The sequence below is a fragment of the Scyliorhinus torazame genome, chromosome 5 (assembly GCF_047496885.1).
Source record: "Scyliorhinus torazame isolate Kashiwa2021f chromosome 5, sScyTor2.1, whole genome shotgun sequence".
Taxonomy (NCBI): Eukaryota; Metazoa; Chordata; class Chondrichthyes; order Carcharhiniformes; family Scyliorhinidae; genus Scyliorhinus; species Scyliorhinus torazame.
The window spans coordinates 72,656,612-72,680,522 of record NC_092711.1 but is presented as its reverse complement, the minus strand read 5'-3'; the positions used below and the strand labels follow the sequence as shown (position 1 = coordinate 72,680,522).

At 47.9% G+C, this 23,911-nt stretch overlaps 2 protein-coding genes across 2 annotated transcripts in view; one reads left to right on the top strand and one right to left on the bottom strand.

Annotated features, from left to right (window-relative positions):
- The window catches only part of LOC140422612 (uncharacterized), a 124,399-nt gene extending 104,320 nt beyond the window's left edge, over nt 1-20,079 (top strand). The window contains exon 4 of the mRNA XM_072507620.1: nt 15,516-20,079. Within this exon, the coding sequence (XP_072363721.1) occupies nt 15,516-18,188 (2,673 nt within the window). The 3' untranslated portion in view covers nt 18,189-20,079. The remainder of the gene's footprint in view (nt 1-15,515) is intronic.
- On the bottom strand, nt 1,568-3,910 carry LOC140418417 (uncharacterized). Its single transcript, XM_072501890.1, has one exon. It carries the CDS (start codon nt 3,186-3,188, stop codon nt 2,286-2,288), a length of 903 nt encoding a protein of 300 aa, XP_072357991.1. The 5' UTR covers nt 3,189-3,910; the 3' UTR covers nt 1,568-2,285.
- Nucleotides 20,080-23,911: the final 3,832 nt, after the last annotated feature.

Sequence of the window (23,911 nt, the reverse complement as noted above, 5' to 3'; positions counted from 1 at the left end):
GATCAGTAAACCATTCCGAGGAGACTGTCACCTCCAGCCCCGGAGACCAGCTCCATCTGTCCCAGTGTCTGACCCGGGATCAGTAAACTATTCCGAGGAGACTGTCACCTCCAGCCCCGGAGACCAGCTCCATCTGTCCGAGTGTCTGACCCGGGATCAGTAAACTATTCCGAGGAGACTGTCACCTCCAGCCCCGGAGATCAGCTCCATCTGTCCGAGTGTCTGATCCGGGATCAGTAAACCATTCCGAGGAGATTGTCACCTCCAGACCCGGAGGTCAGCTCCATCTGTCCGAGTGTCTGATCCGGGATCAGTAAACTATTCCGAGGAGAACGTCACCTCCAGCCCCGGAGATCAGCTCCATCTGTCCGAGTGTCTGATCCGGGATCAGTAAACTATTCCGAGGAGACTGTCACCTCCAGCCCCGGAGATCGGCTCCCTCTGTCCGAGTGTCTGATCCGGGATCAGTAAAGCATTCCGAGGAGACTGTCACCTCCAGCTCCATCTGTCCGAGTGTCTGATCCGGGATCAGTAAACCATTCTGAGGAGACTGTCACCTCTGGCTGGAGATCAGCTCCATCTGTCTGAGTGTCTGATCCGGGATAAGTAAACCATTCCGAGGAGACTGTCACCTCCAGCCCCGGAGATCAGCTCCATCTGTCCGAGTGTCTGATCCGGGATCAGTAAACAATTCCAAGGAGACTGTCACCTCCAGCCCCGGAGACCAGCTCCATCTGTCCGAGTGTCTGATCCGGGATCAGTAAACTATTCCGAGGAGACTGTCACCTCCAGCCCCGGAGATCAGCTTCATCTGTCCGAGTGTCTGATCCGGGATCAGTAAACCATTCCGAGGAGACTGTCACCTCCAGCCCTGGAGATCAGCTCCATCTGTCCGAGTGTCTGATCCGGGATCAGTAAAGCATTCTGAGGAGACTGTCACCTCCAGCTCCATCTGTCCGAGTGTCTGATCTGGGATCAGTAAACCATTCCGAGGAGACTGTCACCTCCAGCCCCGGCGATCAGCTCCATCTGTCCGAGTGTCTGATCCGGGATCAGTAAACTATTCCGAGGAGACTGTCACCTCCAGGCCGGGAGATCGGCTCCCTCTGTCCGAGTGTCTGATCCGGGATCAGTAAACCATTCCGAGGAGACTGTCACCTCCAGCCCCGGAGATCAGCTCCATCTGTCCCAGTGTCTGATCCGGGATCAGTAAACTATTCCGAGGAGACTGTCACCTCCAGGCCGGGAGATCGGCTCCCTCTGTCCGAGTGTCTGATCCGGGATCAGTAAACCATTCCGAGGAGACTGTCACCTCCAGCTCCATCTGTCCGAGTGTCTGATCCGGGATCAGTAAACCATTCCGAGGAGACTGTCACCTCCGCCCCGCAGATCGGCTTCACCTGTCCGAGTGTCTGATCCGGGATCAGTAAACCATTCCGAGGAGACTGTCACCTCCAGCCCCGGAGATCGGCTCCATCTGTCCGAGTGTCTGATCCGGGATCAGTAAACCATTCCGAGGAGACTGTCACCTCCAGCCCCGGAGACCAGCTCCATCTGTCCGAGTGTCTGATCCGGGATCAGTAAACAATTCCAAGGAGACTGTCACCTCCAGCCCCGGAGATCAGCTTCATCTGTCCGAGTGTCTGATCCGGGATCAGTAAACAATTCCGAGGAGACTGTCACCTCCAGCCACAGAGATCAGCTCCATCTGTCCGAGTGTCTGATCCGGGACCAGTAAACCATTCCGAGGAGACTGTCACCTCCAGCCCCGGAGATCAGCATCTCCCTGATCCGGGACCAGTAAACCATTCTCACATGTTGTGGGTCACATGTATTTCCTGCCGATTTAGCTGGTGTACCAAATCTAAACTGTCGCTTTTTCATAAATTGCCTTAAAATTACCAATGGCTTGGATCCCCTTTTTGGGTAAACTCTTGACTCCTGGACTAAAATCTTGCAGGTTCCAGCATTCATCACAACATTAAATGAAAATCGCTTATTGACACAAGTAGGCTTCAATGAAGTTACTGTGAAAAGCCCCTAGTCGCCACATTCTGGCGCCTCTTCGGGGAGGCTGGTACGGGAATTAATCTTGTTGACTCTAAACACAGTTGTAAAGGAGCCTTTTGTCTGTATCTCGGAGCTCTGAACCATGGAAGAGAGTGACTGGGGCATGTTTCTTACACACCTCAGGGTTAACCCACACATTCAGTTCTGGATCTGATTGACAGCAGCGAAAACAGCGGAATCCAATCCCTGGAGACACTCATGAAGTCGCTGGTGTCTCAGCATAAGTTGTAAGTCAGTGAATCCATTCCCGCACTCGGGGCAGGTGAACGATCTCTCTCCAGTGTGAATTTGTGGTGTATCATCAGCTCATTGCTGCTTCGAAAGCTCTGCTCACATGCAAAACATTTAAAAGGTTTTATATCAGAGTGAATTTGTTGGTGTTTCAGCAGGTTGTATGACTGAGTGAATCCCTTCCCACACACAGAGCAGGTGAATGGTCTCTCCCCAGTGTGAATTCGCTGATGCATCACTAGGCCATTGCTGCTTCGAAAGCTCTGCTCACAGTCAAAACATTTAAAAGGTTTTATATCAGAGTGAATTTGTTGGTGTTTCAGTAGGTGATAAGACTGAATGAATCCCTTCCCACACACAGAGCAGGTAAACGGTCTCTCCCCAGTGTGAATTCGCTGATGTACAGCAAGTTCAGATGATCGCCTGAAGCCAGTCCCGCAGTGAGAGCATCTGAATGGTCTCTCGTCAGTGTGAACACGTTGATGACAGGTCACTTCCCCGGAAGTTTTAAAGCACTTCCTACAGTCTGGACATTTAAAAGGTCTTTTGTCGGTGTGAACTCGCTGATGTTTCTGCAGGTTAGATGTAGCAGTGAATCCCTTTCCACACAAGGAGCAGGTGAATGGCTTCTCCTCACTGTGAATGAGTTGGTGTCTCAACAGATACTTTTTACTTTTAAATTTCTTCTCACAGTCAGAACATTTGAAAGGTGTCTGATCAGTGTCAACATACTGGTGTGTCAGCAGGCTGGATGTCTGAGTGAATCCCTTCCCACAGGTGGAGCAGGTGAATGGCCTCTCCCCAGTGTGACTGCGTCGATGCATTTCCAGTTCAGAAGGGTAGCTGAATCCCTTCCAACAGTCCCCACATTTCCACGGTTTCTCCATGGTGCCGGTGTCCTTGTGTCTCTCCAGGTTGAACTCTCGTCCACACAAGAACACATGGACGGTTTCTCCCCACTGTGAATGGTGTGATGGTTTTTCTGTCTATGTAATTGGTTAAAACTCTTTCCAGTCAATTCACTGGAACACTCACTGTCTGTGTGGGTCTCTGTGCTTTTCCAATCACACTGATGTTTGAAATCTTTTCCAACAAACTGAACAGACAAACATTACTCCTTCCACATTCAAAGACTGTGATATTCAGGTTCTAAAGAATTGAGTGACTCTGTCAGATCTTGATGTTTGGTTTGAGTTTTCTGTCAGCCAATCTTCCGCTTCTAATATCCTGTAAAAGGAGTTTACAAAAGCCATCACTGTCAGTCCAGGATAGAAATTCTGAACAGACAATTCTAATTCCTCTGGAACATTTTTCCCTCTCTTGTTCCCCCAAAGCTGTAAATCCCCGTCCCACACACTCTCCCTCCTCCCTGGGCTGAAATCCAAACCCATCTCACCATCTGCACCATTTATTTCCTCCACTCCCAGTTTTCTTCCCCCCTCTCCTCTGCCTGGGTTCAGTTCTCCAGCTCCTGTCTGCAGATTGACAATAAAACCAATGGGTCTTATTGGGGGATTGGGGCCTCCACTCACCCGCCTGAGTCCAGCTTCAACCTGCACTGCGCATGCTCCAGCTAACAATGGCTGGGGAGTGATTGACGGCGGGTCACGACCAATAAGAAGAAGGTAGTCCGGGTCTGGATTTACCCAGCAGCCGGCCGCCATCGTGGGAAAGGAAGTAGGGTCTTTTGTTCTTTCAACGGATCGCTGGGGCGGCCATTTTAGGATGGGAAGAAGGAGTGGGCGGGACTTCCTCCCCTGTGACAGTCCCGGGGCAACCGGCGACCACCACCACCTTGAGAATGGAAGTCGGGTTTTTTGTTCCTGGCGTGGAGCGCTGGGACAGCCATCTTGGTTAGGGAAGAGGGAGTGGGCGGGGCTTCCTCCCCGATGACAGACCCCGGGGCAACCGCCTCCATCTTGGGAATGGAAGTCGAGTCTTTTGTTCTTGGAGCAGAGCGCTAAGGCGGCCATCTTAGTACGGGAAGAGGGAGTGGGCGGGTTTCCGCTCCGGTGACAACTCCCGGGTCACCCGGCGGCCGCCGCCATTTTGTGGCGGCGATTCTCTATCCGGGTCTTTAGTGAAGGACAATGAGCTGGAGCTGAGGTTGGAAAGTGTTCAGAGGAAGGTCTGAAATCAGATTTACAGCCAGATATCTGTAAGAACCACAAAGTTCACATTCAGTATGTTTGGCAAATGAACCCACAATGCTGCAAACACTCAGTTCTGAAGAAGAATCAGATTGCATTGGAAATGTTAACTCTCTTTCTCTCTCTTCACAGAAGCTGCCAAACCTGCTGAGGATTTCCACAACTTTCTGTTTTCACTTCACATTTCCAGCTTCTGCAGTGTTTTACTCAAATTATTATGTTTTTGAAATACTGTTACATAACCAGTTAAGAGTAAAGCAATTGTCACCATTTAAATGTCCAAATCAATGATATTTATTTGTTTAACTGAGACTGGGCTGTTCAGGAGCAAAGTCAGAAATCACTTCACAGAAAATATAGTGAAATCTGGAATTCTGTTCAGATTCTGTCAATAGAAACTATAAAAACTGAGATTCATAGAAGTTTGTGAGATGAGAGTATTAATGGTTATAGAATTAAGGGAGATGGATGAATTTAACAGATCAGACATTTGCAAACTGAGCTTAATGTCTGAGGTTGAACTGATTCTGGTTTTGTTTTGAAGGTGGTGTCGGTTTCCTGTCCTGTCGATTATCTCCACACCCGCTGGTAATTTGCCGGAGGTGAGATCATAATTTTTATTTGTGTCATGAGTAGGCTTACTTTAACACTGCAGTGATTAACTATGATTTTTTTTTTTATAAATGTTTTATTGAAAATTTTTTCCCAAACAACAATTTTTCCCCTCTTACAAAGCAAACGCAACAATAACAATACAGAAATTTTAAACAATACACAAGTAACAAAACCCCTTTATCTTTGACCTAAACTAAACCCCCCCTCCTCCCCCCCCCCCCCCCCCCCCCCCTCCCCCTGGGTTGCTGCTGCTGGTCATCTGTCTTCCCTCTAACGTTCCCCTAGGTAGTCGAGAAATGGCTGCCACCGCCTGGTGAACCCTTGAGCCGATCCTCTCAGGGCAAACTTTATCTGCTCCAGTTTAATGAACCCCGCCATATCATTTACCCAGGCCTCCAGTCCGGGGGGTTTCGCCTCCTTCCACATGAGTAGGATCCTGCGCCGGGCTACTAGGGACGCAAAGGCCACAACGTCGGCCTCTTTCGCCTCCTGCACTCCCGGCTCTTCCGCAACTCCAAATAGAGCTAACCCCCAGCCTGGTTTGACCCGGGCCTTCACCACCCGCGAAATCACTCCCGTCACTCCCTTCCAATACCCTTCCAGTGCCGGGCATGCCCAAAACATATGTGCGTGGTTTGCCGGGCTCCCGCCACACCTCCCACATTTGTCCTCCACTCCAAAGAACCTGCTCAATCTTGCTCCCGTTATGTGTGCTCTATGTAGCACCTTAAATTGAATCAGGCTAAGCCTGGCGCATGAGGAAGAGGAATTTACCCTGCTTAGGGCATCAGCCCACATACCCTCCTCTATCTCCTCCCCTAGTTCTTCTTCCCACGTGATTAACTATGATTAACACAAATTGATATCACTTGATTTTTATTCAGAATTTAATTTCTCACAACAAGGTTGGAATTAATGAACACCATAATAACAATAACAACCTTTATTGTCACAAGTAGGCTTATATTAACACTGCAATGAAGTTACTGTGAAAATCCCCTAGTTGCCACACTCCGGCGCCTGTTTGGTAAATTGGGGGAAAATTCAGAATGTCCAGTTCAACTTACAATTCACCTCACGTCTTTTGGGACTTGTGGGAGACCCACGCAGGCACGGGGAGAACGTGCAGACTCTGCACAGTGACCTAAGTGGGAATCGAACCCAGGTCCCTGGTGCTGTGAAGCAACAGTGCTAACAACTGTGTTACCGTGAAGGGGAAGAGGGTTGGTGCAGTGACACAGCCTTGTCTGATCCCAGTCTTCACTGAGATAGTGCCTGGGGTGTTTCCATTTATGAGAATCATGGCTTGTGTGTCATCATTGTGCAGGCGGAGGATAGAACATAGAAAAATACGGCACAGAACAGGCCCTTCGGCCCACGATGTTGTGCCGAACCTTTGTCCTAGATTAATCATAGATTATCATTGAATTTACAGTGCAGAAGGAGGCCATTCGGCCCATTGAGTCTGCATCGGCTCTTGGAAAGAGCACCCTACCCATAGTCAACACCTCCACCCAACACTAAGGGCAATTTATCATGGCCAATCCACCTAACCTGCACATCTTTGGACTGTGGGAGGAAACCGGAGCACCCGGAGGAAACCCACGCAGACACGGGGAGGATGTGCAGACTCCACACAGACAGTAACCCAAGCCGGAATCGAACCTGGGACCCTGGAGCTGTGAAGCAATTATGCTATCCACAATGCTACCGTGTTGCCCTTAAGAACAAATAAATCTACACTATATAATTTTACCGTAATCCATGTACCTATCCAATAGCTACTTGAAGGTCCCTAATGTTTCCGACTCGACTACTTCCACAGGCAGTGCATTCCATGCCCCCGCTACTCTCTGGGTAAAGAACCTACCTCTGACATCCCCCCTATATCTTCCACCATTCACCTAAATTTATGTCCCCTTGTAATGGTTTTTTCCACCCGGGGAAAAAGTCTCTGACTGTACTCTATCTATTCCCCTGATCATCTTATAAACCTCTATCAAGTCGCCACTCATCCTTCTCCGTTCTAATGAGAAAAGGCCTAGCACCCTCAACCTTTCCTCGTAAGACCTACTCTCCATTCCAGGCAACATCCTGGTAAATCTCCTTTGCACCCTTTCCAAAGCTTCCACATCCTTCCTAAAATGAGGCGACCAGAACTGGATGGTGGCCAATTTCTGAGGACAGCCAAATTTGAAGAACATACTGAATAAAACATCACTTTGACGGTGTAAAGTGTGTTTGTGAGGTCAGAAAAGACCAAGAACTGCGATTGGTGCTGTTCCTTGTGTTTTCCTTGGGTTTGTCAAGTAGTGTAGATCATGTCTTAGGTTTTCTCCCTTCATGAGGCACCAAACTGTGACTCTGGAAGGAGCTCTTTGGCCACGAAGAGGAGATCATTGAGGAGGATCCTGGCAGTGATCTCTGTGGCAGACAGCAGGGAGTCGCCTGTGTAATTACCACAATCAGACTTGTCTCTCTTGAATATAGTCACAGTGTCTCTGAGATCCCTGGCATGCATTCATCTTCCCAGGTGAGGAATATGAGATTGTGTCGCTGTGCCAGGAGTGTAACCCCGCCATGCTTCAGAATTTCAGCAGCCATTCATTCTGCTCCAGAGGCCGTGTTGTTTTTCAGCTGTTGAATGGCTTTTTCACTCCGCTCCAGATCGGGGTACCACAGGGACTGAGCCGGAGAGGATACTGTGGAATGGATTTGAGGACGTTGAAGCCAAAGACAGAGTCTCGGTCGAGGGAATCTTCAGAATGTTCCCTCCAGTGAGCACTGACTGACTCTCTGTCCTTGATGAGTTCCCCTCCACACTTTGCTCTCAGTGGGATGGGCCATTGACTGCTTAGGTCATCAATTGTATTGGCAGCGCTGGTGAAACCATGCATGCCATTATTTTCCATGAGCTCTTGGCTATCCCTCATTCTTTCTACCCTCTAAAGGCTTCAGAAACTTGGAAAACCTAGAGCAGGCACCTCAAAAGCACTGGAGCAGTACTTCCAGCAGTGCCTTCACAAGATGCTCCAAATCCAGGGGCAAGGAGGGCGGTCCAACAGAGGAGAGGGATGAGAAAACTGGGAGTGGAGGAAAGAAAGTCGGGGGCAGAGGTGAGTGTAGTGGCCATCACTAAGGAGAAAGTGCTGGGGAAGCTGAAAGGTCTGAAGGTGGATAAAACACCCAGTCCGGGTGGACTACACCCCAGGGTTCCGAAGGACATAACTGCGGTGGTTGTGGGGCCATTGGTGGTGATCCTTCAGGGATCACTGGAGTCAAGGGACTCCCGGGGTACAGGGAAGTGATGAATGTCACACCCCAGTTTAAGAAAGGCAAGAGGTAGCAGATGAGACATTTTTGGCCGGTTAGTCTGACTTTGATTGTTGATAAGATTTAGAGTCCATTGTTGAGGATGATATTCCGGAGTTCTTGGAAGTGCATTGTGAAATAGGACGGAGTCAGCACGGCTTCATCAAGGGGAGGTCATGCCTGACAAATCTGTTAGAATTCTTTGAGGAGGTAAAAAGGAAGTTAGACAAAGGAGAGCCAGTGGATATGATCCATTTGGGTTTCCAGAAGGCCTTTGACAAGGTGCTGTACAACAGGCTGCAAAATAAAGATAAGAGCCCATGGTGTTAGGGGCAAGGTACTTGAATGGTTAAGAGAATTAGTTGACAGGCGGAGAGTGGGGATAAAGGGGTCTATTTCAGGATGGCAGCCTGGTGACTATTGGTGTTCCACAGGGGTCAGTGCTGGACCACAACTATTCAATACATTAACGATCTGGAAGAAGGTATAGAGGGCACTGTTGCTAAGCTTGCAGATGATAGAAAGATGTGTAGAGGAACAGGTAGTGTTGAGGAAGCGGAGAGGCTGTAGAAGGACTTGGACAGGTTAGGAGAGTGAGCAAAGAAGTGGCAGATGTAATAGAATATGGAAAGTGTGAGGTTATGCACTTTGGAAGGAAGAATCGAGGCAGACTATTTTCTAAATGGAGAACGGCTTGTTAGGTGAATTGGACATTCTGAATTCTCCCTCTGTGTACCCGAACAGGGGCCAGACTGTGGCAACGAGGAGATTTTCACAGTAACTTCATTGCAGTGTTAATGTAAGCCTACTTGTGACACTAATATAGATTATCATTATTATTATTAGCTGGAGTACTGTGTGCAGTTCTGGTCGCCACATTACAGGAAGGATGTGATTGCTGATCGAGGTGTACAAGATTATGAGGGCCATGGACAGGGTGGGTAGGCAGCAGCTGTTACCCTCAGTTGAAGGGTCAGTCACAAGGGGACACAAGTTCATGGTGAGGGGCAGGGGGTTTAGGGGGGGTTTGAGGAAAAACCTTTTCACCCAAAGGGTGGTGACAATCTGGAATGCACTGCCTGGGAGGGTGGTAGAGGCGGGTTGCCTCACATTCTTTAAAAAGTACCTGGACGAAGACTGGCACGTCATAACATTCAAGGCTATGGATCAACTGCTGGCAAATGGGGTTAGGTAGGTAGGTCAGGTGTTTTTCGTGTGTCAGTGTTGGATTGGATTTGGATTTTGTTTATTGTCACGTGTACCAGGCAGAAATATCCTGGCCGCGAGATTTGCTAGTGTCACACGGGAGGGTTTAAACTAGTATGGCAGGGGGGTGGGCACGGGAGCAATAGGTCAGAAGGTGAGAGCGTTGAGGGAGAACTAGGGAATATGGACAGTGTGGCTCTGAGGCAGAGCAGACGGGGAGAAGTTGCTGAACACAGCGGGTCTGGTGGCCTGAAGTGCATATGTTTTAATGCAAGGAGCATTACGGGTAAGGCAGATGAACTTAGAGCTTGGATTACTACTTGGAACTATGATGTTGTTGCCATTACAGAGACCTGGTTGAGGGAAGGGCAGGATTGGCAGCTAAACGTTCCAGGTTTTAGATGTTTCAGGCGGGATAGAGGGGGATGTAAAAGGGGAGGCGGAGTTGCGCTACTTGTTCAGGAGAGTATCACAGCTATACAGCGAGAGGACACCTCAGAGGGCAGTGAGGCTATATGGGTAGAGATCAGGAATAAGAAGGGTGCAGTCACAATGTTGGGGGTATACTACAGGCCTCCCAACAGCCAGCGGGAGATAGAGGAGCAGATAGGTAGACAGATTTTGGAAAAGAGTAAAAACAACAGGGTTGTGGTGATGGGAGACTTCAACTTCCCCAATATTGACTGGGACTCACTTAGTGCCAGGGGCTTAGACGGGGCAGAGTTTGTAAGGAGCATCCAGGAGGGCTTCTTAAAACAATATGTAAACAGTCCAACTAGGGAAGAGGCGGTACTGGACCTGGTATTGGGGAATGAGCCCGGCCAGGTGGTAGATGTTTCAGTAGGGGAGCATTTCGGTAACAGTGACCACAATTCAGTAAGTTTTAAAGTACTGGTGGACAAGGATAAGAGTGGTCCGAGGATGAATGTGCTAAATTGGGGAAGGCTAATTATAACAATATTAGGCGGGAACTGAAGAGCATAGATTGGGGGCGGATGTTTGAGGGCAAATCAACATCTGACATGTGGGAGGCTTTCAAGTGTCAGTTGATAGGAATACAGGACAGGCATGTTCCTGTGAGGAAGAAAGACAAATACGGCAATTTTCGGGAACCTTGGATGACGAATGATATTGTAGGCCTCGTCAAAAAGAAAAAGGAGGCATTTGTCAGGGCTAAAAGGCTGGGAACAGACGAAGCCTGTGTGGCATATAAGGAAAGTAGGAAGGAACTTAAGCAGGGAGTCAGGAGGGCTAGAAGGGGTCATGAAAAGTCATTGGCAAATAGGGTTAAGGAAAATCCCAAGGCTTTTTACACTTACATAAAAAGCAAGAGGGTAGCCAGGGAAAGGGTTGGCCCACTGAAGGATAGGCAAGGGAATCTATGTGTGGAGCCAGAGGAAATGGGCGAGGTACTAAATGAATACTTTGCATCAGTATTCACCAAAGAGAAGGAATTGGTAGATGTTGAGTCTGGAGAAGGGGGTGTAGATAGCCTGGGTCACATTGTGATCCAAAAAGACGAGGTGTTGGGTGTCTTAAAAAATATTAAGGTAGATAAGTCCCCAGGGCCGGATGGGATCTACCCCAGAATACTGAAGGAGGCTGGAGAGGAAATTGCTGAGGCCTTGACAGAAATCTTTGGATCCTCGCTGTCTTCAGGGGATGTCCCGGAGGACTGGAGAATAGCCAATGTTGTTCCTCTGTTTAAGAAGGGTGGCAGGGATAATCCCGGGAACTACAGGCCGGTGAGCCTTACTTCAGTGGTAGGGAAATTACTGGAGAGAATTCTTCGAGACAGGATCTACTCCCATTTGGAAGCAAATGGACGTATTAGTGAGAGGCAGCACGGTTTTGTGAAGGGGAGGTCGTGTCTCACTAACTTGATAGAGTTTTTCGAGGAGGTCACTAAGATGATTGATGCAGGTAGGGCAGTAGATGTTGTCTATATGGACTTCAGTAAGGCCTTTGACAAGGTCCCTCATGGTAGACTAGTACAAAAGGTGAAGTCACACGGGATCAGGGGTGAACTGGCAAGGTGGATACAGAACTGGCTAGGCCATAGAAGGCAGAGGGTAGCAATGGAGGGATGCTTTTCTAATTGGAGGGCTGTGACCAGTGGTGTTCCACAGGGATCAGTGCTGGGACCTTTGCTCTTTGTAGTATATATAAATGATTTGGAGGAAAATGTAACTGGTCTGATTAGTAAGTTTGCAGACGACACAAAGGTTGGTGGAATTGCGGATAGCGATGAGGACTGTCTGAGGATACAGCAGGATTTAGATTGTCTGGAGACTTGGGCGGAGAGATGGCAGATGGAGTTTAACCTGGACAAATGTGAGGTAATGCATTTTGGAAGGGCTAATGCAGGTAGGGAATATACAGTGAATGGTAGAACCCTCAAGAGTATTGAAAGTCAAAGAGATCTAGGAGTACAGGTCCACAGATCACTGAAAGGGGCTACACAGGTGGAGAAGGTAGTCAAGAAGGCATACGGCATGCTTGCCTTCATTGGCCGGGGCATTGAGTATAAGAATTGGCAAGTCATGTTGCAGCTGTATAGAACCTTAGTTAGGCCACACTTGGAGTATAGTGTTCAATTCTGGTCGCCACACTACCAGAAGGATGTGGAGGCTTTAGAGAGGGTGCAGAAGAGATTTACCAGAATGTTGCCTGGTATGGAGGGCATAAGCTATGAGGAGCGATTGAATAAACTCGGTTTGTTCTCACTGGAACGAAGGAGGTTGAGGGGCGACCTGATAGAGGTATACAAAATTATGAGGGGCATAGACAGAGTGGATAGTCAGAGGCTTTTCCCCAGGGTAGAGGGGTCAATTACTAGGGGGCATAGGTTTAAGGTGAGAGGGGCAAGGTTTAGAGTAGATGTACGAGGCAAGTTTTTTACGCAGAGGGTAGTGGGTGCCTGGAACTCACTACCGGAGGAGGTAGTGGAGGCAGGGACGATAGGGACATTTAAGGGGCATCTTGACAAATATATGAATAGGATGGGAATAGAAGGATACGGACCCAGGAAGTGTAGAAGATTGTAGTTTAGTCGGGCAGTATGGTCGGCACGGGCTTGGAGGGCCGAAGGGCCTGTTCCTGTGCTGTACATTTCTTTGTTCTTTGTTCTTTGTACCGAGGTACAGTGAAAAGTATTTTTCTGCGAGCAGCTCAACAGATCATTAAATACATGAAAAGAAAAGGAAATAAAAGAAAATACATAATAGGGCAACACAAGGTACACAATGTAACTACGTAAACACCGGCATCGGGTGAAGCATACAGGGGTGTAGTGTTAATCAGGTCAGTCCATAAGAGGGTCATTTAGGAGTCTGGTAACAGCGGGAAAGAAGCTGTTTTTGAGTCTGTTGGTGCGTGTTCTCAGACTTTTGTATCTCCTGCCCGATGGAAGAAGTTGGAAGAGTGAGTAAGCCGGGTGGCAGGGGTCTTTGATTATGCTGCCCACTTTCCCCAGGCAGCGGGAGGTGTAGATGGGGTCAATGGATGGGAGGCAGGTTTGTGTGATGGGCTGGGCTGTGTTCACGACTCTCTGAAGTTTCTTACGGTCTTGGGCCGAAAAGTTGTCATACCAGGCTGTGATGATAGGATCTGTAAAAGTTGATATGAGTTAATGTGGACATGCCGAATTTCCTTAGTTTCCTGAGGAAATATAGGCGCTGTTGTGCTTTCTTGGTGGCAGCGTCGACGTGGGTGGACCAGGAAAGATTTCTGGAGATGTGTACCCCTAGGAATTTGAAACTGCTAACCATCTCCAACTCGGCCCCGTTGATGCTGACAGGGGTGTGTACAGTTCTTTGCTTCCTGAAGTCAATGACCTGCTCTTTAGTTTTGCTGGCATTGAGGGATAGATTGTTGTCGCTGCACCACTCCACTAGGTTCTCTATCTCCCTCTTGTAATCTGACTCATGCAGACTTGATGGGCGAAAGGCCTCTTCACTGTTGCTGTTGATACAATGTTAGGTGGCATTGTAGGCAGCTCAGACGATGGCATAAAATTGCAAGGAGATATTGACAGACCAGGTGAATGGGCAAGTTTGTGACAGATGGAATTCAATGTAATCAAGTGTGAGGTTATCCGTTTTGAACCCCAAAAAAATAGAACAGAGGACTTTCTAAATGGAAAGAGGTTAAGTACAGTGGATGGCGAAGGTGCACAGATCCTTAAAATGCCCCGAAGTGCAGAAATCTTCAAAAAGGAATGCTAGCATTTATATCCAGAGGATTGGAGTATGAAGTCACAGAGGTTATGCTGCAGTTATACAAAACCCTGGTAAGACCCCACTTGGAGAACTGTGAGCCATTCTGGGCACCACACCTTCGGGAGGATATTGTGGCCTTGGAGGGAGTGCAATATACGTTTACTAAAACGATACGCCACGATACTTGGACTACGGGGGTTAGGTTACGGCGAGAGATTATTGATTGATTGGTTTTGTTTATTGTCACGTGTGCCGAGGTACAGTGAAAAGTATTGTTCTGCGGACAGTCCATAAAGATCGTTCCATACATGAAATAAACCCACATGACCTACATAAATGCACAGGCAAGGAGTGAGCATACAGAGTGCATTACTACTCAGTAGAGAAGATGTGTGAAGAGACCAGTTCAGTCCATAAGAGGATCATTCAGGAGTCTGGTAACAGCGGGGAAGAAACTGTTGTTGAACCTGTTAGTGCGTGTTCTCAGACTTTTCTCTGATGGGAGAAGTTGGAAGAGTGAGTAACCCGGATGGGAGGGCTCTTTGATTATGCTGCCCACTTTCCCAAGGCAGAGGGAGGTGTAGACGGAGTCAGTGGATGGGAGGCAGGTTTGTGTGATGGACTGGGCTGTGTTCACGATTCTCTGAAGTTTCTTACTATCTTGGACCAAGCAGTTGCCATACCAGGCTGTGATGCAGCCAGATGGGATGCTTTCTGTGGTGCATCTGTAAAAGTTGGTAAGAGTCAATGTGAACATGCTGAATTTCCTTAGTTTCCTGAGAAAGTATAGCCACTGTTGTGCTTTCTTGGTCGTAGAGTCGGCATGGGTGGTCCAGGACAGATTGTTGGTGATGTGCACACCTAGGAATTTGAAGCTGTCAACCATCGCCACCTCGACACAATTGATGCAGACAGAGATGTGTATGATACTTCGCTTCCTGAAGTCAATGACCAGCTCTTTAGTTTTGCTGACATTGAGGGAGAGATTGTTGTTGTTATGCCACTCCACTTGGTTCTCTGTGTCCTCCTGTCGATATTGAAGATGTCGAGGGATATGGGGGATAGTGTGGGAAAACGGTGCTGTGGTAGATCAGCCAATGATCCCATTGAATGGTTCAGGCTCGATGGGCCGAATGGCCGACTGCAGCTCATATTTGTTGTGATCTCCTGGACAGGAATCTGTGAGCTTGGGTCTGTCAATAAGCCTGAATCAGCACCTTCAGAGAATAGGGAGGGTGAATGTTAGATACAGCAGAGTGAGAATGGAGGGAGTGTGTGGGATGGAGATTTACAGCTTTCAGGGAATAAGAGAGAGGAAAAAATGTGACATAGAAATTAGAATTGTGTGTTCAGAATTTCTGTCCTGTACTGACAGTGATGAATTTTGTAAATTGTTTTTACAGGATATTAGACGAGGAGGAATTACAGACAGAAATCTCAAATGTTACGTCTCGATCTGACAGTCACTCGATTCCCTTTAACCTGAATATCACCGGCCTTTGAATCTAGAAGGAGAAACGTTTGCCCGAACTGCCAGCTAAAGATTTCAAACATCAGTGTGACTGGAAAAGCACCAAGATCCACACAACACACCCGAGTGAGAGTGTTCCACTCAACTGACTGTGGAAAGAGCTTTAACCAGTTACACAGCCTGAATAAACATCACAACATTCACAGTGGGCAGAGACCATACCCTGTTCTGAACTGATTGTCCAACCTGGAGAGTCACAAGGAGACCCAAAACATGGAGAAACAGAGGAAATGTGGGGACTGTGGGAAGGGATTCGGAGTCCCATCGCAGCTGGAGATTCATCGATGCAGTCACACTGGGGAGAGGCCATTCACCTGCTCTCAATGTGGGAAAGGATTTACTCGAGTATCCAAACTACAGACACATCAGCGAGTTCACACTGGGGAGAGGCCATTCACCTGCTCTCAATGTGGGAAAGGATTTTCTCAAGGATCCAACCTGCGGACACACCAGCGAGTTCACACTGGGGAGAGGCCATTCACCTGCTCTCAGTGTGGGAAAGTATTTGCTCAAGGATCCCATCTGCAGACACACCAGTGTGTTCACACCGGAGAGAGGCCGTTCACCTGCTCTCAGTGTGGGAAAGGATTTACTGAAGCATCTATACTACGGAAACACCAGCGAGTTCACACTGGGGAGACGTCGTTCATCTGCTCTCTTTGTGGGGAGAGATTCAGTCAGTTATCCCGCCTGCGGAAACATCAGCGAGTTCACACTGGGGAGAAGCCATTCACCTGCTCTCAGTGTGGGAAGGGATTCACTCAAGTAACCGGCCTGCGGAGACACCAGCGAGTTCACACTGGGGAGAGACCATTCATCTGCTCTCGGTGTGGGAAAGGATTTAGTCAAGTATCAAACCTGCGGAAACACCAGCGAGTTCGCACTGGGGAGACGCCGTCCACCTCTCAGTGTGGGAAAGGATTTGCTCAAGGATCCAACCTGCGGAGACACCAGCGAGTTCACACTGGGGAGAGGCCATTCACCTGCTCTCAATGTGGGAAAGGATTTGCTAAAGGATCCCAGCTGCAGACACACCAGCGAGTTCACACTGGGGAGAGGCCATTCACCTGCTCTCAATGTGGGAAAGGATTTTCTCAAGGATCCAACCTGCGGAGACACCAGCGAGTTCACACTGGGGAGAGACCATTCACCTGCTCTCAGTGTGGGAAAGGATTTGCTCAAGGATCCCAGCTGCAGACACACCAGCGATTTCACACCGGAGAGAGGCCGTTCACCTGCTCTCAGTGTGGGAAAGGATTTACTGAAGCATCTATACTACGGAAACACCAGCGAGTTCACACTGGGGAGACGTCGTTCATCTGCTCTCTTTGTGGGGAGAGATTCAGTCAGTTATCCCGCCTGCGGAAACATCAGCGAGTTCACACTGGGGAGAAGCCATTCACCTGCTCTCAGTGTGGGAAGGGATTCACTCAAGTAACCGGCCTGCGGAGACACCAGCGAGTTCACACTGGGGAGAGACCATTCATCTGCTCTCGGTGTGGGAAAGGATTTAGTCAAGTATCAAACCTGCGGAAACACCAGCGAGTTCGCACTGGGGAGACGCCGTCCACCTCTCAGTGTGGGAAAGGATTTGCTCAAGGATCCAACCTGCGGAGACACCAGCGAGTTCACACTGGGGAGAGGCCATTCACCTGCTCTCAATGTGGGAAAGGATTTGCTAAAGGATCCCAGCTGCAGACACACCAGCGAGTTCACACTGGGGAGAGGCCATTCACCTGCTCTCAATGTGGGAAAGGATTTTCTCAAGGATCCAACCTGCGGAGACACCAGCGAGTTCACACTGGGGAGAGACCATTCACCTGCTCTCAGTGTGGGAAAGGATTTGCTCAAGGATCCCAGCTGCAGACACACCAGCGATTTCACACCGGAGAGAGGCCGTTCACCTGCTCTCAGTGTGGGAAAGGATTTACTGAAGCATCTATACTACGGAAACACCAGCGAGTTCACACTGGGGAGACGTCGTTCATCTGCTCTCTTTGTGGGGAGAGATTCAGTCAGTTATCCCGCCTGCGGAAACATCAGCGAGTTCACACTGGGGAGAAGCCATTCACCTGCTCTCAGTGTGGGAAGGGATTCACTCAAGTAACCGGCCTGCGGAGACACCAGCGAGTTCACACTGGGGAGAGACCATTCATCTGCTCTCGGTGTGGGAAAGGATTTAGTCAAGTATCAAACCTGCGGAAACACCAGCGAGTTCGCACTGGGGAGACGCCGTCCACCTCTCAGTGTGGGAAAGGATTTGCTCAAGGATCCAACCTGCGGAGACACCAGCGAGTTCACACTGGGGAGAGGCCATTCACCTGCTCTCAATGTGGGAAAGGATTTGCTAAAGGATCCCAGCTGCAGACACACCAGCGAGTTCACACTGGGGAGAGGCCATTCACCTGCTCTCAATGTGGGAAAGGATTTTCTCAAGGATCCAACCTGCGGAGACACCAGCGAGTTCACACTGGGGAGAGACCATTCACCTGCTCTCAGTGTGGGAAAGGATTTGCTCAAGGATCCCAGCTGCAGACACACCAGCGATTTCACACCGGAGAGAGGCCGTTCACCTGCTCTCAGTGTGGGAAAGGATTTACTGAAGCATCTATACTACGGAAACACCAGCGAGTTCACACTGGGGAGACGTCGTTCATCTGCTCTCTTTGTGGGGAGAGATTCAGTCAGTTATCCCGCCTGCGGAAACATCAGCGAGTTCACACTGGGGAGAAGCCATTCACCTGCTCTCAGTGTGGGAAGGGATTCACTCAAGTAACCGGCCTGCGGAGACACCAGCGAGTTCACACTGGGGAGAGACCAGTTAGCTCAGTTGGCTGGACGACTGGTTCGTGATGCAGAGCGAGGCTAACCGCACGGTTCGACTCCCACACCGGTTGAGGTTAGCCATGAAGGCCCGGCCTTATCAGCATTACCCCTCACCTGAGGTGTGGTGACCCTCAGATTAAATCACCACCAGTCAGCTCGCTCTCTCTCTTGCTTTCTCTCTCAAAGGGGAAAGCAGCCTGTAGTCCTCTGGGTATTTTGTGACTTTTATTTCACATTTATACAACAAATATAGGTTCTATTAAGGAACAAAATTCCAAAAGGAAAAGTGATACAACCGTGGCGAACAAGAAATGTTAAATGTTCCATTAGATGGAATACAATGTGGAAAAGTGTGAGGTTATGCACTTTGGAAGGAGGAATGGAGGCATAGACTATTTTCTAAATGGGGAAATGCTTAGAAAATTAGAAGCACAAGGGGACTTGGGAGTCCTTATCCACCATTCTCTTAAGGTTAACGTGCAGGTTCAGTCGGCAGTTAGGAAGGCAAATGCAATGTTAGCATTCATGTCGAGAGGGCTAGAATACAACACCAGGGATGTCCTTCTGAGGCTGTTTATGGCTCTGGTCAGACCCCATTTGGAGTATTGTGAGCAGTTTTGGGCCCCGTATCTAAGGACTGCTGTCCTTGGAAAGGGTCCAGAGGCGGTTCACAAGAATAATCTCTGAAATTAAGCGCTTGTCGTATGAGGAACGGTTGAGGACTCTGTGTCTGTACTCGTTGGAGTTTAGAAGGATGAGAGGGGATCTTCTTGAAACTTATAGGATACTGCAAGGCCTGGATAGAGTGGATGTGTAGAGGATGTTTCCACTTGTAGGAAAAACTAGAAGCAGAGGACACAATCACAGACTAAAGGGACAATCCTTTAAAACAGAGGTGAGGAGGAATTTCCTGAACCAGAGGGTGGTGAATCTGTGAAACCCTTTGCTGCAGAAGGCTGTGGAGGCCAATTAACTGAGTTTTTAAGACCGAGATAGATAGGTTCTTGATTAATAAGGGGATCGGGGTTATGGGAAAAAGGCAGGAGAATGGGGATGAGAAAAATATCAGCCATGATTGAATGGCGGAGCAGATTTGATGGGCCGAGTGGCCTAATTCTGCTCCTATGTCTTATGGGTACACCCCGGCGTCTGTTCGGGTGCACTGAGGGAGAATTCAGAATGTCCAATTCGCCTAACAGCATGTCTTTCAGGAAACCGGAGCACCCAGAGGAAACCCACGCAGACACGGGGAGAACGTGCAGACTCCACACAGTGTCCCAAGCCGGGAATCGAACCCGGGACCCTGGCGCTGTGAATCAACAGTGCTAACCACTGTGCTACTTTAAATTTAAAGTGCCCAATTTTTTCCCAATTAATGGGCAATTCTGCGTGGCCAATCCACCTACCCTGCACATCTTTGGGTTGTGGAGGTGAGACCCACGCAGAGAATGTGCAAACTCCACATGGACAGTGACCCGAGACTGGGATCGAACCCAGGTCCTCGGCGACTTGAGGAAACGTGCTAACCGCTGTGTCACCATGCCGCCCGTGAGGATTCTTTTGTAGCCAGTCCGGATGAAATGATCAGTCGAACACCTCGTTACTTTAACATATGTTTTATTTCTCGGCCGGGGCTAAGACCACTGTATCTCTTGAGAGTTACAATAGCAAGCCAAAGTCAATACATCTAACAGCAGTTCTTATACGTTTTTGGTTCATCTCTGAGGGCAGCTCCCTCGCATTCCATCTTGCTGAAGGCAGCCCCCCTTGCATTTCATCTGTGCTTTTAGTTTAATTATAATTATCTTCCATTAGATTGTGTTTTGTACTTAACCCTGTTGGGTTCTTTTCTCTTTCTCATTTTGTTATTGATATTTTATGAAAACCTTTAATAAAAATTATTTTTTTAAAAATAAAATTATTATTATCTTCCAGCCTAGCGCAACCATTCTCAAGGCCGTTACTGCAATTTGTCTGGTACAAAAACAAGTGACCTCAGCCTGTCTTGGCATTCCTTCACACAAAGCTTTACCTAACATTTTGTTTTTCCCGTAAAGTTTGATTCTAGCGCCAGACTACGTCATTCTATAGCTTGAGCCTGCTTGAGCCATATTCTCATTCCCCCCCTTTTATCATTTCATGATAACTTCTAATCCATAGCCAATCGTCTCAGTCTCTCCCATTCTATCTGTACTTCTATCATTTTCTTACGTTCCTCTGCACTTTCTTTCACATCCATTAACTCTTCAAGGCGCACTTCATGTTGCTGCATTAACTGTTGAGAAATTACTGCTGCACTGACACTTTTACACAAGCATTTCATCAGGAAGCTAAGCATCATTATTACAAGTATTACAACTACCAGGATTATCAATCCATGCACTAGGTAAGACCCCCATGATCCGGCAAACAACCAATCTAACCACCCATCTCTTGATATTTCATGCAGTTTCTTAACCTCTGTGCGGATATGATCCACGAGGTGGGTGATGTTCTCCGAACTATCGGGGATATAGGTGCAACATTCCGAACCGATCACGGCACAAGTCCCACCTTTGTTTGCAAGGAGGTAATCGAGGGCCATTCGGTTTTGTAGGGCTACGGTTCTTATTGCCACCATTTCATTATTTATCTCAGTCAATGCTTCAGTGGTGTCATTTGCTACCTCTTCCAGGATTTTTGCTATCTTCCTTATTTCCTTTATTGCAAGAGCTACCCCGACATGAGGAAGCAGGATCCCAAAGTATCATTGCGTTTTGGTTATTTCTCTCTTTTGTCGCTTCATCATTTGGTAATGGTCGCCTAAATTGGTGAGGTGGTGTATAAAGGGGACTACATACCCCAGATAACAGGATCCCGTCCAATTCTCTGGCAGCCAGGGATATGCCTTGTGGCCACAAATAAAATACGTCCCATTGTATGAAGTGAGTTTGTCCACATCAAATCCTTGGGCCATCAGGGAGTACTTGAAGGTACCTGTCCCATTTGCGTATGGGCGTCCAGTGTACACCCATAAAACTGAGGAGACGTATATACGGGATAGACCTCGGATATGTTGGCCACCACAAATCTGCTCGCATTGACTAGCACCTACAAATATCCCTTTAACCACATTCCTTACCAAACTTATTATTCCCAGTGGTCTTCCCATGTTGATGGTATTAATGAGGGTAAGAAACGGAGGCTGGTGGGATTTGTTATAACTTGGTTGGTACCACATCTCAAAGGTGTTCATTGGATAGCCCTCCTCTTTCCAAGATCTTGGGGATATGGGGAGAAACGATAAACTAGAAGCTGCCCCGCCGTCTGGGTGTTTTACCATAGATGCAATTCTTATAGTCCTGGGGGATTGACGAGTACTATCCTGGTAAATATACCATTCTACAGTTTCTGACAGGTTAAGGGGAACAGGTCTGAGGGGGAACCCTCCCTTAGCATGGGTCGGGATATGTGTACATACCCAGCAACCAGAAACATTCATATCCTTTGCGTACACATATGACATATACAGATACGTGTTTACCTGTAATTCCCTTTTTTCCCGCAGCCTTGCCCTCCCTTGGTCAACGCATCCCAAGGGTACAGTCTTTTTTTTGTTTTTGTTTCTGCATCTATAGTCCCATTTACAGTTGACCTGATGACAGGGTAGGTTGCCCTTAGTCACTCCACTGATGAGTATGGTCCGATTGCATCGTTGTACGTAGGCTGAACATCCGTCCGCAGGGGTCGCATTCCAAGGTCCTTCTCCTGGGCCTTGACTGGTACACTGTGAGGTGTCTCCTCGACAGGTGATGAGTCCGCCTTCCCTTGGGGCCACAGGTTCTTCGCTTGGCCTCTCCTCCAGTTTCCAAAAGATACGATAATAAGGCTGTCCTTCATCCCATGAATGATGCTGAAGTTATTACCTAGGGCTCGGAACAGAGGGTTATTCTCTATTGCATTTTCACAACCTTACAATGGTGGATGTGGATCCAGGCATTTCTGCCTTTTACTTTTACAGCAGTGGGAGTAGTGAGTAAGACCTGGTGTGGTCCTTCCCATCGGGGTTCTGATCCTTTCCGAACCCAGTTCCGGATCATAACGTACTCGCCTGGGTTAATGGTGACAGTACTGGATAAGGGGGGTATCTCCCCATGGGCTGCTCGGACCCGCGAGTGGAGGCCTTTTAAAATTTTTGTTAGAGCTATAACGTAATTGGCCATTTCCGTGGTCATGTGGTGAAAGTTGACATCTTTTGGTTTGTCCTGATCCCATGGAGTGTGAAAAGGCCTTCTGTACAATATCTCGGCAGGGCTTAATCGGGTTTTTCCTGCGGGTGTAGCGTGAATTTGAAAAAGGGCAATGAGTAATAGTTTGAGCCAGGTAGCGCCTGTCTCAGCCTGTAATTTGGCTAGTTTGGTTTTCAATGTCTGGTTGGCGCGCTCCACCATTCCTGCTGCTTGTGGCCTATATGCACAGTGCAACTGTTGTTTTATGCCCAGCTGCGCACAGAATTCTTTGTTAATCTGTCCCACAAAATGAGGTCCATTATCAGAGCTTAATCGATATGGAATCCCAAATCTAGGAACAATTTCTCACATCAAAACTTTTACTACCGTGGAAGCTTTGTTATCTACAGTGGGGTAAGCTTCTATCCATTTGCTAAATACAGCAACAATAACTAATACATGTTTATAACATTGGCATCTTTCCAACTCAATGTAATCCATCTGGAGTGTCTCAAAGGGACCTTCTGGTACCCTTTCACAGGGTATTGCTTTACCAGGATTATACTGCTGACATACTAGGCAACGACTGCTAATGTTTTGTGCTATATCTTGCAGTCGTGGATGCCACCGTGTTTTAAGCAATACATCACCTGTAGCTCGCGCACCACAATGAGTTGCAAAGTGAACACACTCGGTAACCCAGGCTGCCAGTGCATCGGGCATACAAGTCTGCCCTGCCGGGGTGACCCACAATTTGTTTGCAGAATCATAACAACATCCCAATTCTTCCCATAGTCTTTTTACACAGCCAGGAGCGTCCTCCTGTAATTAAATGACGTCAGTGATGGTCGGTATTGGCTTTTCAGAGGGAGACTGACTATCTAGGTTTTTAGTCTGGCTCATCATTTTGGGGACCACCATGTCTTTTAAGCGAGAAGCCTCTTTGGCCTGATGGTCCGCCTGCCTATTGCCCACATCCATTAAAGTTTTTCCATTTGTATGTGCTGCACATTTTATAACCGCAATCTGTTTTGGAAGCATTAGAGCTTGTAATAATTGTGTAATTAATTGTTTATGAGATATCTGAGTACGTGCTGACGTCAGAAATCCCCTGTTTTTCCATAATTGGCCAAAATCGTGTGTGACCCCAAAGGCATATCGGGAATCAGTGTATCTTTCCCTTATACACAAGCTCAAATAAGTGCAAAAAGTTCAGCCTGTTGGGTGGAAAAGGGAATTTCAAATGCTGCTGCTTCAAGCGTTTCTCCTTGTTGGTTAACAATTGCATACCCTGATAATCTATCCCTTTCACCATTGGATGAACTACCATCGGTGAATAGGTTCAGATCAGCATTTGGTATTGGAGAATCAGCTTGTTGCCGAATAAGATTCTGTATAAGTGCCTCTAGTGAATTCTACAGGGATAGTCAAGAACTGTCAACTTAAGAGAACTGTCATTATTCTGAATATTGCTTTATTAATTTTAAGAAACCAACATCTCTTGCTAGTAGTGCCTTCTTTAATAGAATCGACAAATTCATC

Bases quoted from the DNA above. Each gene is read 5' to 3' on its own strand.
- LOC140418417 (XM_072501890.1), bottom strand. From the start codon at position 3,188: ATGGAGAAACCGTGGAAATGTGGGGACTGTTGGAAGGGATTCAGCTAC.